We start from the raw sequence: 19,107 nt of genomic DNA, 5'->3' as shown, positions 1-19,107 counted from the left end.
CGAATTGTGCACAGTGCAGATTTAGCGATAAAAAAAATTAGATTGGAGGATAAGATCGAAAAAAGCCAATGAAGAATAAAAAATTGAATTCAAATTACCTTGAGTGCTTCTTGCTACGACCAACTCAACCAGACCACGTGCCTTCTGGAGGATCGAGATTGCCTGTTCATGAGAGATATTCGAATCTAGTGGTTGTCCATCTATCGCCAATATCTGATCTCCCTCTACCAATCGGCCATCGCTGAAACAGAAATTTCAAATTGTCAATAAAATACACAGATTTTTTTTTTTATTTATTAAATTTATTTATTAAATTTTCACGGGGAAGCTTAATAATTATTTATTCTTAATCATCGAAGAAAAGAAACGAAAATTAGAATTTCTCATTTATTATAAATTTTCACGAAGACTTCGTACACTTTTAATAATATTTTTACGAGAGAAATTTTTTTTCTTACTTCGTGATTATTTTTTAATTAAAAGGGAGAAAAGTAGTATGTTTTACAAACAAAAAAAGGAAGGAATTAAAATAAATTTTCATGAGAATTTCTCATATTTCCAGGAATTATTCCTCCGAGTACTTAATAATTTTTTTTGCATCTTAATATTTTTAATTGAAACGTGTTTCAACGAATCTCGATCAATTTGCATTGCAGAGAAGAAATGGTATGTAAATGCGGCAGGTTTAAACCGTGACTATCTCAATTAGCCCGGTTTAATAGAATCTAATGGATCCGGGTACGTATTAGTGGTTCGATTCGATGAAATTCTATTTAATAGAAAACCGGACGCCGAGAGTGATATTAAATTTCTCTCTCTCTCTCTCGATGTATGGCCCCTTTGCATTCCTCCGCGATCGTCGCAATAATTTCGTTTAATCTTCGATATTCCATATAAAAAAATCATTTTATTATTTTATCATACAGTTGTTATTGAACTCGATCAAATCGAGGTCGTGCTCTTTATTTATTTATCGAATTCGAGTATACAAAAAAATATCACTGATACATTCATTTTGAAATAATTTCTATCCCATCTTTTAAATAAATCGTATTGAATATAAAAAATTATAGAGTTTCGATCAGGGAAAGATCATCTTCTCGTTTTTCTAACTATTTCTTTCGAATTATTTTTTTTCTTCCATCCAAATATTTCATCTTGATATTTTCGCAATTATTTTCATTTTTAATTTTCCACGATTGTGGTGTATTTTAAATTTCGAATAATAAAACAAAAAAAAACGAAGAAACAAGGAAAGAAAGATTCGTTAATTATCTTTAACTGGGATAATTTTATATATTTATATAGGATTTATATTCGGAAAGGCGCGAACGGAACCGCGGTTTTTGGCCGAGTTCCAAAAAACTCGTACACTGTCAGAAATCACCTGACGGTCCGTCTTGTCACGTTGATTTTCGCTTTTGAGCTTTTTCAGATCTCATGACAGATTGCGACCGACCGCGTGACAGAGCAGGCACACACTGGGATCTCTGTTATCGGAATCCTTCACTGTCCAAACATTCTGTTATCTAAACGTTCTTCCTTTTTTTTTTTTATTCTCTCCCTTTACTCTCCACGTTTTCTCCCTTCCTCTTTGAAATGGAAAACGTGAAAACACAGTGTACAGCAACACTGTGCCTTCTCCCCCTATCGTACGTGGTTACGTGGTAATTCACTTTTGGCAGGGCTGGTAATAAGATTATTGGAAAATATGGAGTGACGTTGGTGGAGAATGAACTGGAAATGATATAATTATAATCCAGGTAAAATTAAACGAAGATTATAATATAATTTGACCCGTTTATTTGGAAATAATTTCCACCTGAATTTACATCATCCTTCAATAATACTTTTAATTCGAGCACATTTTATTTTAAACGATCTCCTTCCTTATCCTAATATTTTATTTAAACAAAAATGTTAAAAACTACGATCCCTATCATTAGATTAGAATCATATCACTTATATTCTTCCATTCCAGAGAGAACTTATGAATGTCACGATCAAAAATTTAACACTTGGAGTTAAATTTACAGAAATTCCGATCATCCCCGTGATCGTCCATCGTGATAAACGGGTGGTGGAGGATTCTCCACGGGGGTGGAAGGAGGTTGAAAGCTGGTAAAGGGCTATTTAGTAGGCCAGATAGCGGTTGCGTTACCTAATTTCCGCCAAAGCAAATTTCCACCGGGTCTGGTAACGACACACCACTCCAACGATCGTCGTTAAACCCATGCTCCGAATTTTGGTACGGATCAAAGGGACAACGATCCGTGACACGATTCCCCCTTGTGTCACAGATTTGCATTCCATGCCTGCTTTCAGGTGCATCCTGTCGAGGCCATTAATGCCGTTAGGCTACCACAATTTAATTCCAATTTCGACGGGAAACTTTTGTCTTTAATCCTAATTTTAATAATAATCGTAATCGTGATTGATAATTTTCGAATTATTTCATTTCGTTCACAAGTTGGACGTATGAAATTATGATGAATCGAAAGTAGATTGGGTAGACTTGATTTTGGAGGAATTTATTTCGATACTTGTTCTTTAACTCCTCTCAAGCGAACTTTGGAATTTTGAAATATAAAAGAAAAAAGATAAAGTGAATTTTAACAAGATATATTCTCGATATATTCAATCCTCTTGTTCCTCAGCTTCTTTAAAAACTTGAGACATAATATATAAATTAGAAATGGAATTATATAGTTCGGAAGAAAATTAATGTTTAATGTTAAAAAAATTATCGAAAGTATCGTATCTTCTATTCTGAGAATAAATTGCGAGAGAGAATTTTGTAATAATAGATATTTCAAAGTTCGTCACTCTCTTTCGAGAAATAATACGTATTCACAATCCACGCGTATGTACGAAATAAATACACCGGGCTTAACGCTCTTGACATCGAAATTCTCTTCTCCAAACCGAATCGAAAAAGATCAAAAACCCAAATTTGAGGGACCCTCTTTCAAGTCAACTACTCTACTGCCGGATGCACTCTCTGGATGTGAAAATAAATACATCCACATCAAAGGCTTGCTTTCGTTCCGTTTTCAAAGAATCAAATCGGATGCAAAATAGTACCATCGAAAGCAATCTTTCGAAATAAATTTAAAAACCACGTTTTTTTTTTACAAACTTTTCCCCACGTCATCGAACATTATCGTAACGATGATCAAAATCACGTGGAAAATGAAAAGTGAAGAAAATTGACATAACGAAGATATTTCATTTTCTTATAAGTAGAAAGAGAGAGAAAGACAGAATCCTTCTATGTGTCGCAACAAGGGTGAGAGAAAGAAAGACTAATGCACGACCCTTCGGTCGAGACACGTAAATTATGAATACCAGGAATATTGCGAGACAAGTTCTTTTTTTTCGATCGTGGAGGGTGCTTTCAACGGTGCAGAAAAACGAGACGATCCTAAAGACTAGGCCTGACTAAGCATAGGGTAGTTCTACTTAGAGTCTTACCGACTCTAAAGCGTGACTGATTATGGGAAATTTACGATACGATCGATTTTCATTAGGTGATTTTTCGATATAATTGAACTGGGATTATTCTGATTTGACGAATTGAATTAGAATTTTCGTTAAAAAAATTATATTATTAATTTTTTAAGATAAATATTTGATCGAAAGTTCGTTCGAAAAATTGTATCAAAAATTTGAATCGAATCAACTAATAAAATAAAATCGATTAAAAAAATTCAAAATTTTATATTCCATGTCAATTTCATCCGCTGATTCTTATTGATCATAAATTTTATGACAGCGTAAATATTGTGTCGAGTTTCATATGACAAATGAATAATTGTGCATTTTCCTCTGAGAGAATATATCACTATCCGCGCCTCGAAACCGCCAATTACGTAAATGACATCATCGAGAAGAATTCAACGACGAATTTCAACAACGTGATTTAAATCAATCCCAATATTGAGAGAGGTAACAATGCATCGGATGATTAAATCTGTCCTTTTTTTTTCCAGAGAAATATTGCGAAATTGGCGATCAATGGTCACACAATTTAAAAAAAATAAAGTATTTTTATTTCTGATATCCTGGATAAATCCAAAATCCTAAAAATAAATACATATAATCGTGGAGAAACTTTCCAGAATTGATAATCGAAAATTGCTTATCTATTGTCAAGTATTTTCTTCGATTTTATTTTTATACGCATCAACTTTCAAAAGTGAAAAATTCTGCTTCTGAAATACTGCTTCGAGTCTTGAAACACCCCTTCTTGATCTCTTGTTTATCTTGAAACAGTTCCACCCCTAAGTCACGAAATGCAATTTGGAAACATTTGGAACGATCGAGTTAAATGGGCCATCCTATATATCACAGAAACTTATATCCCAACACTTCTATGTCAATTCAATTAACAAACACGTATGCAATCATTCATATGTTAACTAGTCAACGTTCCAACCTAATCCAAACGTGAACATTGATTATATGGATTTGACGTGTTGATATATGGCATATATAAACCATACTAAGTTTAATTACTGTGCAGTTGAATTATTGTTAACAAGAGAAATGTTGATCATTTATATATCTCAATTTTTGAAAGAAGGATTGAGAAAAAGATGTAATTAATAAAAATTTCATTTTAAGATCTCTATTCCATTGTAAGATGTAAAAAAAAAAATCTCGTGTCTCTTTTCACATATTTGGATGATAAAGCTGGATAAAGCGAAGCTTTGAAATGGCCGTGTGCGATTCAAATATAATATTGTACGACGTTTTCACATCGACAATTCCACCTAAAGCTACCACTTGCGGATTTCTGATTCCTTTGGAATATTCTAAGAATTTGATGAACGTCTTCCTCTTCGAGGATACGTTGGCATTTGTCCATTTACCCGTACATTTCTTTCACATTGTCACTTGGAAAAATTCCACGTTTCCTCCTGTATTTATTTTCTTTTATACCATTACTATTATTATCTTTAAGTAACATAATTCGAGTTTAAACTTTACTTAAACTAATTTTAAATGAGATGTCACCAATTATTATTTATAGTAGATTATATGAAAAGCTTACATTTTTTAGAAACCAAGAAATTTGTTAAAATTTTAATTTTATTCCTAACGATGCAAATATCAAGTTTCATCTATAATTCTTTTTATTCTCAAAATTTCCTTTCTCAAATTTTACTTTGCCGTGCACTCGATCAATTTCTTCTATTTCCAGAATAAAGACGATTATTTACTCAAACGCGAAAATTTTTCAATTCCATCAGAGTTAAATATCCTTATATATATCCTTAAGAAAACACTCCACTATGGAAGCTCTTCGAGTGATAAATTATTTCCCGCCAATGATTCAGCACGAATTCTGCTCCACCACCGCAAAGTAGAAACCGGAAGGAAAGCTTCAGAAACGTCCAGTGCTCAACTGGAAACAATTTTCGAGAATTTGACTGCTAGTTATCAGCAATAGCTCTCGTGGTCGAGTGACCACAGGATGGACGTGCGAGCAGTTAAAAGAGAAAAAAAAAGAAGAAATTTTAGTTTCTGATTAAGAACTTTCTGTTCGTTGAATCCATTCGTTTGAAGAGTTGAGAGAGAATTATTATTTTTAAGAAATATTTCACGTCAAATATAATTATTTAATATTATTAAAGAGATCGTCTATATCGAATCAATTGTAAATATAGTTATACGTGTTGACACGAGTTAAAAATGGCCCATTATCCGTTGTTTGATTATCAAAGAATATTTTTCGAAAAAGTGAAAAAAAAATTTTTATACGGACAAATATGATATATAAATTTTATGAAACAAATGTTTGAACGTCAATTTATATATTTTACAAAATCTTGTTATAAGAATCATTTTTAAATTTTAAGATTCAAAAAATTCCTTTTCTGAATATATTTTCCAGTTTTCTTTTAAATTTTCTAAAAAAAAACTTCTGCTTATTAAATTCACAATATTAATTAGATTTGAAATAAGAATTATAAAATGATGTTAGTTGTTGATGCAATAATTAAAAAAAAAAAAAAAGGAATGATCGATGAATATGAATTGGTTTTTGCAATCAAATTTAATCTTCACTCATCAAAACCGATCTGTTATTATCGGCGAGAGTTCAATTTAATCGAAAATTCTTTCTGATCGTAAAAGGTTTGTGCAAACGTTTGCGATATCGATTTGTCCGTGTATGTCGAATATTAAAGTACTTTTACTCGATTCGAGCGATCCTAACTTTCATTTCAAAAATTACTGAAAACTTGCCCGTTCAATACTATATCTGAAACCTATATTATTTACCCTATGAAAAATTCTTCATTATCGTCGAATAGATAAAATAAATATTCGAATACGATATTAAAAAAAAAAAAAGAACTCCATAATTTAATCTCTGATATAAAATTGACGATAAATCACTTGACAAGAGTATCATAAATTTTATTCACGACATCAAAATATATACTTTTTCTTAACACTTTGAGAAAGAATGAAACGTCATATCCCTGGAGGGAAGCAAAACAGGAATTACGCTACCTAGAAACAACGCGCCGCTCGATATTGTGCCAGGATGATCCATCATCGTCCATAATTTAATATGACAACATAATGCACCGCTTATAGTGATATCAAACTACGAAACGTCTGTCCTTAATCCTTCTCGAGCGACACTGCTCCTTCGATGAATATCGTTTTTCCGATAAATCATCCTCGTGAACTTCGTTTCGTATCTACGACGGCCATTTCTCATCGAGATTTCTGAATTTACATGGGGAAAATCGTGTTTTCGAAACGTAAGATAGAATGTTGAATGTATTTATTTATTATAATTTTTTTTTTGTTTTATAATTATTGCGCGATATGACATTGATTTTATTCCATTTTGTTCCATTTTTTAATGAAAAAAAGAAAGATAATTTCATTCTTTAAAAATATTTTTAAACGAGATTAAAATTTTGCAATGAAAATAATTTGTATTTAATGGGAGCCTGCCTTAAGTTTCTATAATAATTTGAATTTCTGATTGATCTTAATCTAATAGAAACGAAATTCGTTGCTTTTTCACTTGCAAATCAAAGAGACAAATAATTCACTATCCATGTAAAGGATTGTCAAATGTTTGTGAATCATCCGAATATTGGATGAAAACAGGGTTCGTTGATATTTGTTACTGCGTTTACTAACCTCAAAACGAAGTTCATTGTTTGCACACGTTCACTGTAAACTTAAGACTATCGCTCTCTGTTTCCGCGAAAATCGACGACATTTAAACTAAACTAAATTGGAACGCTTGAAAGCAGACATATTCAACAGAAATTTCGTCACTGATAATCTCAAATGTTTGTGCGCAAAGATTTATACGCGTACCAGATTTAAACTATATTAAAACCTTTAATTTTATTACAAACATTGAATAATAATTGTAACAACTTGTCAACGTCCATCTATTTTTAAAAAAAGAATGAATTACCAACAGACGGTAATAACATAATTTCAATCATAAGTAACTAGAGTAACTAGATAAATAATAAAACTAGAACAGACACAAACAAACTAGAACACTATGACGTTAAAACACTTGAAAACAGATTCTCATTCAAATCGATAGAAATTACTAAGTCGCAATTTCTGAAGTGTTTACGTAAAATGATTCATACGTGTGCGATATTTAAACTAGGCTAAAATAAAACAGATCTTTAATACAGATTCTGATTCAAATAAATAGAAATTCGTCACAACGTTACACAAATATTTAGACAGAAAGATTTGCACGTGTGCACAACGGAATCTTAATTTATCTACAAATCGTGAAACGATTGATTTCTGAAACGAAGTATCAGATTAGGGAAAACAAAGTGATGAGTGTCGTGCGTTTAATTCAACGATGCATAAACGCTCCGCTGACACGAACGCTACGAGCGAAGATCGTCTATTTCTACTTTAAGACGTAGAAATCGTTGATGCCTGTTCCCATTTCTTGTGTCCCACGAGCAAAGATTAAAGTGTCTGGTAAGTTGGTTAGCTCTGCCCCAAGAGACGCCGAGGGTGGAGATCAATGGTGTTTATCGGTCAAAGTTTTCACCAATATCCTCATGTACCCTCGATTAGGGTTTTCACGAGTGAATAAATAATTCTGATATTTTGAAAAATGAAAAATTGAAAATTAAGAAAAAAAGAGGAGGAAGAAGAAAGATAAACAATACTTTTTAATTCAAAAACGAAGAATTAAAAAAATAATCGAACGTAATTGAAATAATATCACAAAGAAATTTATCCCTTCTAATGAACTAATGATTAACTGTTATGTTATATGTAGGTGTATGGGATGATCAATGGATTAGACGTAAACACGGTCGATATATCCTAGAGAAGCATACTCGATTGGTTTACACAGCCGGTTTGGAAATAATTAGTACGAAACCGATCATGGAAATAATTAATCGTGCCGCAGTACGATCAGCCGCATTCCCCCATACATTATACATGTGCGTGTAAGTCAATCAAACCAATTCTGGGATATCAGTCGGTTATTAAACAAAGATCGATGTACTGATTTTAATTGAGTTCACGTTATCACGTCTCCTACAATGACGTGATGTTCATTTTTTTTTTGTTATTAAACGGTAGTAGAGGGCAATTTTTTTTTTTTGATCAATTCAATATTTGGATAAGTTAAGAAAAGACAGTATGTTGATATAAGATATCGATATTGAAATATTAAAGATTGAATTTAGCAGCAAAATTGAATTTAATAAGACTATTTGAGTATCATATTTATGAAAAAGTGGAGTAAATTATAATTACAATTTATTTTTTAGATTTAATGAGAGATCAATTTTAAGGGAGCCTCTTCTATATTAATTTTTCAACTAGTAAAATTGAGTGAAAATATTATACCGACGATATAACAATCACGAAAAATATAAAAAGTATCCAATTATATTGAAATTCGGTCAGAAAACGATGTAAAGTTAAAAAGAAAAAAAAGAAAAACAAAGTACAAAAATTAAGGGACGAAAAACAAACTTCCATTTCACCGATAATCAATAAAATATAAATACGGAGGAGTAAATTTTTTATAAATTATCAACGTCATAATTCCTTTCTATTTTAAAAATCCAATTATTAAAATTCCAACCATCTTTCGATTATATATTTAAAACATTCTACGTTAAAAATAAAATAAATACAAATACACAAATATCGTCACATAAATTATCACATAGTTCCATTCCACTCTCAAAATAAGTTTCAATTGGATAGAATTTAATCAATCTAATTTCAAAAACAATCCAAAAATTCTAAAACTGAATTATCCACATCCAAATAGTACAAATAATATGCAAATTCATGGTAAATTAACGTAGAAAACAATGATTTTCCTTTCATCGAATATATTTCCAACGAATCTCGCGATCATCATTCACGAATAAATGATAATCCTTTACTGTTACAGCCACGTCCAATCAAAAGTCGAGATTTTTATCTCGAGCCACCCTTGTCCAGAATGCTCGACTCGCCTACGGGGGAGCACACGTTGATACAAGAAGGAAGGGAGGGGAGGGAGGAACACGACGTGTGAGCAAAGACGTCGAAGAAGGAAGAAAAGAATATGGAATATTTAAAGGGGATGCGAGGGTGGAGGGAAGAGAAAAAGAGAGCGTGGCCGAATGAATAAAGGAAGAGAAAGAAGATTTATTGCCGGGCGCAGAATGGGGTTGCGGCTTGTGTGTGCTAAGGGTGGAACAATGGGCCGGCATGGAAATTATTCGGGTGAATGGAGCCTTCGAAAATTTGCCTCGAATATTGGAAACATGGAGGTAAGATAAGTTTCTGCTTCCACCGGTCGAGTGGGGGATGGAAGGAGCTGTGAATTTTTGAAAAGTCGTTTTCTTCTTAACGAAATGTGACGAACGATCTCTTATCGTCGTTTGTGAAATCTTTATGGATGGAACGGATGAAATTTCGTTCTATTCTTTTTAAAAGGATACTTTTTAAAAGGAGACTCGATGTATGTGTGTATGGGAAAATATTTGTGCGAAAGATTAAAGGTTTATATTTATTATATCCCGAGTGTACACGTTATTTGAAAGAATAAAAAAATTTTATTTCAAAAAATCTCGTTTCAAGAATTATCAGAAGAGGATTCGATCGTGATGTTTTTCTTGGTGAGGAACAGACATTGTTAATTACGAAATAAATTTGGAAAAATGTAAATGCTTCGTTTATCGATAATTGTAATAAAAATGTTTGATCATTTTATCGGTAACCACTCTCGTTTTTCTCGAATTAATGAATATATACCAATTTTAAATTTGATCAAAGTCAGAGATCCGATTTATTCGATTTCAAAGAACGCCTATTCTCGAATGCAACTGGATTTAAACAATGATGCAAACCGATATCGTTTCCGATCCTATTTCCCCTCGTAATCCCGTCCAAGATAGAACTTGTAAACAGCCTTACGTAAATCATGATCGCGTAAATAGAATCCATTAATCCCTCATTCTTGTATATTCCAAGAAATGTCCAATCTGGATTTTGCGATTCGACGAAATTGCGCGGATAAAATAAAATTTCAAAATATTCAATTATAAAATATTCAATTTTTTTTTATTTCAGAATTGTTAAAACCGATATTGGAAAATTGATTGAAATTTTTGAAATAAATTTTAATCGAACTATATAATTAGTTCGAAACATTAGCTTGAAATTTTAATTTCGGAAGAACAAGAAATTTAAATGTTACACCCCTAAGAGAAACTGATAAGACGTTGAAGGAATAACGTTTCCTCTGCCGAGACGTTTCGGATTTAACAAGGGTAGACTTTAATCCCCCCAAAGAAGATAATACTTTGTTAATATTTAATTATCGAGTCAAAAGAAAAGCAGAGCACAGCTCCCATCTTTCTTTGACTTGTCTCATTTACGATTCGCAAGGAAAGGGGCAGCTGTTGCAAGAGAAACGAAGAAATAAAGAGAAAAATGAAGATCATGTTACGATTCGCAAAAAAAAAGTAGAAATTTTTCAGAAACACATAAACAATAATAATTAATCTCTAGATCGAGCCTCTTAAACCCAACTTAAACCCAATCGATGCAACGCTCGAAAGTAATCCAATAAAAAAAAAAAAAAAAGAAAAACCAATTCGATCTCGATTCAAAAGAAAAATAATAATCTTCCCTCCAACAACCGTACGTTGAAAACTGGCCCATTGGCAAAAACCTCTCCTTCCCCAGCGCTGCTTTACTTTCTCCATTCCACCAGATACTGTTGCTTCCGCCTCCATAACGGGATTTCCAGATTGTTTGCCGATACAAACGTCCGCGATCATCCATCATTCGTAGCGAGGGCACGTTCCCAACCATGTTTGTGCCCGATTCCATGCATCGTCGATACACAACACCACGTCGGTACCCCAACCTGTGTCGAGTTCGAATCAATAACGAATCTCTCTGTCCCTCCCTCTCTCTCTCTCCCTTCCACCTACACTTTACGTACACGCCAGTTCCTATCTTTTTTTACTTCCGTCGCACATACGTGTAACACACGTTGGAACGCGTTCTTACTCCGTTTCCTTGCTCGGTTCAGGTATAAATGGGACGAGAAGAATGGACGGGGAGAAGGGGGGTTGTTTGTAGGAATTATAGGTCGATTCGAGGGAGGAAAGGAGGTTGGAAGTAGATTTGAAGGAACGTATTCTTGGGAGGAAATAGATGGGGGAGGGAGGAGATTCGATAATTGAAATATGGCGGTGGATTTTTAGATTCTTCTTGTTATGGAGGAATTTGGTTTTTTTTTTTTGGAGAATCTCTTTTTTGTTTGGAAAAATATTATTTATTCAAATAGTAAATTAATGATTATTAATTTCGAGTTGGGAAAGTTTTGAAGTTTCTTTTGATTCGTGTAATATTTCCACTCGGTGTAATTTTTTTATGGAATTTAAACTCACGAATCGTTGAAGCGTTAAAATTGCGTGTTTCGAGTGACAGCTGTACTTTTTCGGTTCCATTAGTTGAGTGGGTCAGTAGGTCTGGCCGAGATCGATGCAATTAAATTTAGTATCGAAACAATTAGGTTTACATGAGGGGAAAACTTTGAGCTTTTGCATTAAAAATATCGATCTTTTTGAATGGATAAAAACAATTTGTGATATAAATTTGTCGAGTATCTCGTTTATTTTCTTATTAATGCCACTTAGTGATGCCACTTTCGAGGGATTAACTTTAAAAGAAAAGTATAAAAATATATTATAAATTATTGCTCGTGAATTTTTCCTGTTTTTGTTTCTGTCCCAATAATCGAATCTTCATACCTGCATCAATATGCCAATGCGCATTCGCTAGACCACACTCGTACAAACCCCATTTAATTACGTTCATTAATCGATAATCCAATATGCAAATAATTCGCGATAATATATATCTGTCCCTTTAAAATTATAATCAAAAAGAATTATTACAATAAAATTTATCTATTTAATTTTTTCCCCGATTCATTTGAGTTCAATTTTTTTTTAAATGAGTTTTTTTTCAAAAAAAAAATTTAAGTTTTTAATTTTCTTAATTTTAGCTTAATTTTCTTTGAGATATCCAAAATCTGAATAAAATATTAATGGTTTTTTCTTTATCTAATAAAAACAAGAAAAAAAATACTATACTTTATCCTTTTTTTTTTAATCTTTATATTCTGCTCTATATTTTGAAAGTATTGGAATCTAAAAATTTCAAGAGAAAAAGAAATATGGGAAAAATTTGAATATTCACTAAAATTATTATTATTATAATATATTATTATAATAAAATTATTATGTCATCCGAACTTCATCTCAATTAAATTTTCAAAGGAACGAAATTAAGAAGACATTCGTTGGTGTCGAAAAATTCTCCAACAAGGATCTGTTTTCGCGAGTTCTCGCTTCGTCATCCATGTACGGAGTGTCGAAAAAAAAAAAGAATTGCTCAAGAGTCGTATAACTTTAGTACAGAGAGAGAGAAAGAGGAAAAAAATTACTCAACATAAAGTAGAAAAATGAATCTCGTCGAAAGCGAGAAGTTCTAAATTTCTTTTTTTTTTTTCCTTCAAGAGGATTCGCGATTTGCTTATTTTCGTTCACAAAGAAGGATATGTATCAGACAGGTTTACGAAGTATCAACCTCGGCGATCTTCCTTTCCACGGAGAAAATGAATTTTTGCACCGCGGGTGCAGTAAATGAAGAGATAAAGTGAAATTATGGGGGTGGATATTTATGAAGGCGGAAATACAGAGAATAATAGAGAAATTTATTAAATAACAGTGTCTGGGGGTAAATTGGTTGCATACAATGGAAAAGTATCATGGAAATTTTATTCCAGTCTTGGGAGACTAAAAAAAAAAAAAACAAAAAGAAAAGAAAGTACGTATGAAATTATTTTTAGATATTCCATATTTTGTATACTTTAAAATACGAATAAAATTAATCTGAATTTTAAATCAAGTAGATAATTTATTTTTTTTAATTTTTTTTTCCAAAACATAGAAACTATGGAAGAAATTAATTATATTAAATTTTATGAAGAAGTAAAATGAATGTAAAATTAATTTATCTAAAAATAATAATACATTTAAAAATAATACAAGTTTCAGAAATAATTCCAGCTAATCTATTTCAATTCATTTCATCTCTAATTTTTTGATTTAAAAGAATTTTCCTATTAATTGTTCAATTTCAAGAAATAATTCTGATTAAGAGATTTCACAAAAAAGGAAAGACAAACAAAAAGGCGATGAAGGAGATGAAAAAAAAAAATATTTTTTTAACAAAAGAAACAAACAAGTGAGAGATTTAACACGCGATAGATACTCTTTTCGAGTACAATTTTTCACCGTTCGAAACGGAACGAGGCTTAAAGTATTCCAACCCCATTTCCTCCATCGTGAAATTGCTTGTATCAAACAGTAGCTCACGTTGTAAATTTATCAATGCCACGAAACACACCACCCTCTGAACCATCGACTTTTCTCGCTCCTATAATCTTTAATGTCCTGAAACCACCCTATTTTTGAATTTTTGTTCACTCCTATATCTCTCAAGATCAACAAATAGATACAAATCATATGGAAATTTAATTCTAAAAAAAAAAATAGATTTTCTGTACGGAAAATTATCTGAAAACGAAATCGATACATGATCCAAATTAAATTTAAATGTAAAAAAAAAATCTAAGACGAAAAATAAAAGTGAGAAAAAAGAAGAACAATAGTCAAAACAACGGAGATCGAATTTGAAAGGAAAAAAATGAAAAGAAAAATCGAGAAAAACGAGAGAGAGAGAGAGAGAGAGAGAGAGAGAGAGAGAGAGAGAATAAATTAAAACGATTGAAAATAATAAAAAAAAATAATAATAAAAAATATAGATAAAACAAAAACAAAAAGGAGAGAAAAATCAAATTTGAACACGTGTGAAACATCGCGATGATCATTAATGGAGGACAGAAAATGAAGAGAAAAGGATGAAAAATGAAATATTTCATCCACGGTTGCCAGTAGCCTCGTAAATTCGTTTCGTTAAGATTGATCTCTCATCGATTCGTCGTTTACATATAACCTGTTCAACCCAGCGTCGTAAATCGACGAGATATTCCACCTCGTTCCTCGCGATAGTGTGCCGAGGGGGAAGAATATGTCGAATCACGCCCTCGACAAGCCACCCCTCGTACTTTCACGGTTTGTTTCGCGCCAACGAGTTCGTGACGGGAAATTTTTGAATCGTGTGACGCGTATCACTCGCGAGAGGATATATAAGAGAGATTCTTTTTTATTATCGAATAAAAAAATAGAAAAATAAACGGTTACAATCCCATCGAGAGCAATCATATGGTTAAAATGATCGTTTTAATTCACGAGTGAGTTAATTATTATTAGGTTAATCACGATACAGCGATCTAGTTTTGTTTGAAGATTAATTTGAAACAAAGAATTTTTCTAAAAATGAAAAAAAGCAGGGTTATTGATATCGATTGGAAAACCCAGTTTTATGATTCGTAATCTTTTTTCCTCCATAATCGTTTCAACTGATGGAAAAACCAAAGTCTATACATATCACATCACCGTCCATTTACACAAAACTCTATGAAATTGAAACCAGCCACTTTTGAAAATTTCGCAAATTCCGCTTAGAAAAGGAAACTGTCAAAATTAGGATGATCCTTTTCCTTCTAACTTTTCCTTTTTTCAATTTGAAAAACTTGAGGAAAACTTAGAAATTCCTGAATGGGAAACTGGGTGACGGATTAAATCGATGCAAAGGCAGGGAAAAAGGGGGGCTTAACGAGAGATAAACTCGTTAAAGGCGGCGCATTAGCACGCTGATTTCCCGGGAGCGCGCTAATTGTGTAGGACAGAACAGCTAGTGAGGTAAAGGCGAGTTTAGGCTGTTCAAGATGGCGCGAGTGTATCGCTAACTTCGGCGCAAGTTTGGTTAAATAATGAAATTCCGCGGGAAATCTCGATGGGAGGAGGAAAGTTTCAAGATCAAAACGTATCCACGAGGCGTTAATATATTATTCAAGTTCAATTAGCCTCGTTAAAAATGCATTTGCATCGAGCAATTAGGTAGGATGACCTACGAGGATTGAACTGAATTTTTGTCGGAAAAAAAGGAAAAGAGAGAGAGAGAGAGAGAGGAAGGAAAGGTAATTTGAATGATTGCCTCGAAGGAAATTTTTTTTTAAATATTGCACCAAAATGAAATAAATCGCGCGATACTTCTAAATAGCAACTACTTACAAATAGAGAAATGTAAGCCTATTATTTTTAAAGGTATTTGTTTCATTTAAATTGAAATTATTATATAGTTACTGCACTATTCTCCATGCTTCCTCTTTTTCCTCACACCCTTTCCATCCATCAGAACTCAAACACCTGTCACAATTATACAAAAATTCCGCATGAAAATTACACAGTTTCATCTTTGCCTTTAAACCTCCGCCAAATTTAAATTCAATTCCGAACGTTCCTTCGTAAATTCCTTTCGAACGCGTGCACAACTTTTAAAATTTACTTTTCTCGCGAGCAAGTTCTCGCGCGATTTATCAGCGCAGCACAGAACGACATCGTATTTCTGGGTCAAGACTCCGGCGTATAAATTTGTATCGGGCCGGTTGCATGTTCCGTCGAGGATGTAACCATCGCTGAAAATTCAATTTTATCGTGCACCGAAACCTCACTTGACTTTCTCTCTCTCTCTCTCTCTTTCTCTCTTTTTTTCTCCAAACGTCCGTTTCGTTAAAACGCTCAGTCCGCGCGGTTTCAAGCACTTTCAAGACGAAAGTACAAGCGTTCCACCAACCGTACAGGCTTCATCTTCCACTTATCTCTTTTTTTTTTTTTTTGCAATTCATCAGAACTTATCGAGTCTGCGTTTGTATCGAGATTTTTTTCTTCTTCTTTTCCTTCGAGTGATCCGATATTCGAACGAGAATATCATCCGCGTGAGCATTTCGAGAAGGATAATGCCGTTGAAATTATTTCTCAAGATAAATTCCGGAATAATTTATTCGTGTTAATTTTAGGAGTGATTTCTCGAATTATAATTTTCTAATAATTTGAGATATTTTTTGAGATTTATTATTTGAGTTTATTTTAAATCGTGGATCAAAATTTATCTTTAGTTATGATCGTAATATTGGTATTTCTTTGGAAATTTAAAAAAGAAAATTCTTTGTTCCCCACGTGACGGAATTTATCTACAGTTTGATGAAAAATTTTGTTTCCAGATCGAATTAAATTATCCTATTTCTTTATCGTTTCGATTATTTTGAATTAAATGTTGAAACGACATTTAACATTTTAGCTTCGACGAGCTTTGAGTGGTTCTGGCCCACAAAAGCCACGGTATTAAAATAATTAAAATACACAGAGAAAGACGACACGGGGCGAAATTAAATTTAAATTCGAGTTGTGTATAATGTGCGAAACTTAAAAATACTATTATCATTATTATCATACCGTTTATCGATTGACCGAAATTTAATACTACTTTAACGTAAAATAACAGAAATTTAATGCCATTTAACGTTGTTGAAATTGAATCGCAATGAAAAAAAAAATTGCAGAACGAAAAATTGATACTGTCTCGAACGTGATACGATAGTTAACACGATAATTATTAATTCACGTTGTACATAATGGAGGGAAGAGGCGATCCTAATCGAATCGAGAAGAAAAAAATTCACCTTCACCCTTTATTTTCATAGACGCGTAATTCATTCCTCTCACGACTACTGAATCTAATTATCTAAAACGAAGGGAAATTGTATCGATAATCTGAGAGTTTCGAAACTATGTCGAAGTTTAATTAATTGTGTAAAGCTCGCGATAATATGAAAACTGGAAATGCATGTATTTTCTGATTTTAATCCAACTTAGAAAATTTAATGATTGATTCGAAAAATTCGAGGAAGAGGATTAGCCAAGTGTATCTCCAATTATAATAAATATAAAATATATATATATATATAAATAATATTTAATGATAATATTTAAAACAAAAACAAAAAAATTCGTGCTCGTTATAAATTATTTCTAAATAAATATATTCGTTCGAATTAAGAAGGTTTTTTTTTTTGTGAACAAATATATTTTCTGGAAGCACTCGAGATATTTTCAATGAGTAAATAAAAAGAGAAATTGGATGGAGAGACAGGAGGTATAGACCTCTTAAAGGAATAAATTGCAATTTGAAACGTACTTTCCCTTACTTCTAAGAGAAAACAGGTTGAAAATACTTCAGGCTGAATCGTAGGTTTCCCTGGGGCATACAGGATTAATTGCATCGGATAAAAATGCGAGATACGTGAAAATTTTGCAGATACTCGCGGAAACTTAATTGTGTAGGAGCACGAGTAACGAGTTGGTGAAGAGAACGATCGAGAACAGGCCGTGAAATTTAGAGGGGAGGGGGAGAAATGCTTTTTCGAGCATCCCTGAAAATAACGAAGTGGAATAATTTTTTAAATTGAAAAAAATAAAAAACAACGATGAAACGGTTTACGAGTGACGAAACAAACACGTTAAATATATTAAATTTATTCTCTTCGTTTATTAAAACATCGATAAAAATTTTGATAAAAATTTAAATAACGAAATATCTGAAAATATTTATGAAATTTTGTAAATACGAGAAAATTAATTCCTTTCAATTACACAAATTAAAACTCTGTGAACAGATTACAAAAAATTATATTTTATCCTTCAAGATAACTGTAAAACAATTATATAATCATGGGAACGATATAAATTTCGTCTTCAATATTCGTCCCATTTTTCTTTTTTCTTTTTTTTGAATTCTTATCCGTGAATCATATATTCTCCATGGAAAAAGAAGAAAAAAAAATTATTCGTGCCATACCCGCGAAACAGGTATTTCTTTTAAATAAAAACACGATGCAAGAACTTTCTTTGCTTAAATTTTACGGTTAACGTCTCGTCGACCGCGTTTCTCTTACCGTCCATAACCGTATCTACAATGAACCCGAGGGAGTCGGATGGGAGTTCACCAGCGGCACAAAGTGAAACTTGGAAAAGTAAGACTCGAACGGTCGACAAAAGCTTTTCATACTTTGCTCGAAACAGAGAGAGAGAGAGAGAGAGAGAAAGAAAAAAGAGAAACGTCCTCTTCGTTCACATCCGTAATGGATAAAGCGGATATTTTTTTTAACGAATCCGCTATAAGGACACACCGAATGTCTTTGTGGAGAATGTCTTTGGTTGTTCGAAAGTAAGGATAGATGGCGGTGGTGGTTTCGATCACGTGACAGACGCCATTAATCTTTCGGCGTCTTTTTGATAATCCTAACCTGATTCATAACCTCAAACTTGCGATAAAAAATTATTCATACTTAATTGTAAGTAAATTACATTGAAAACACGGATGATAAAAAGAACTTAACCCCTCTTAACTTTAAATTTCTCGAAATTTATTGGATTTTTAATAGAAATTAACAGATGATTCGTGAATCCCAAATTTTTCAAATTTACATAGAAATGTATCCGTCGCAACTTATTTCCAAAAATTCCATACAGTCTTGGAATATTCTAATCATATATCTAATCGATTCGAACAAGAAAATAACAACAA

At 32.5% G+C, this 19,107-nt stretch overlaps 1 protein-coding gene across 3 annotated transcripts in view; it reads right to left on the bottom strand.

The window, feature by feature from the left end:
* The window catches only part of LOC108003743 (inaD-like protein), a 109,356-nt gene that overhangs the window by 66,677 nt on the left and 23,572 nt on the right, over positions 1–19,107 (bottom strand). For all 3 annotated transcript variants that reach the window (XM_017066224.3, XM_017066232.2, XM_062079162.1), the window contains one exon: positions 99–241. In XM_017066224.3, coding sequence (XP_016921713.2) covers positions 99–241 — 143 coding nt within the window. The remainder of the gene's footprint in view (positions 1–98; positions 242–19,107) is intronic.

Source organism: Apis cerana, linkage group LG9 (genome assembly GCF_029169275.1).
Source record: "Apis cerana isolate GH-2021 linkage group LG9, AcerK_1.0, whole genome shotgun sequence".
NCBI lineage: Eukaryota > Metazoa > Arthropoda > Insecta > Hymenoptera > Apidae > Apis > Apis cerana.
Note: the sequence above shows the minus strand (reverse complement) of the source record. Positions and strands in the feature narration are given on the sequence as shown.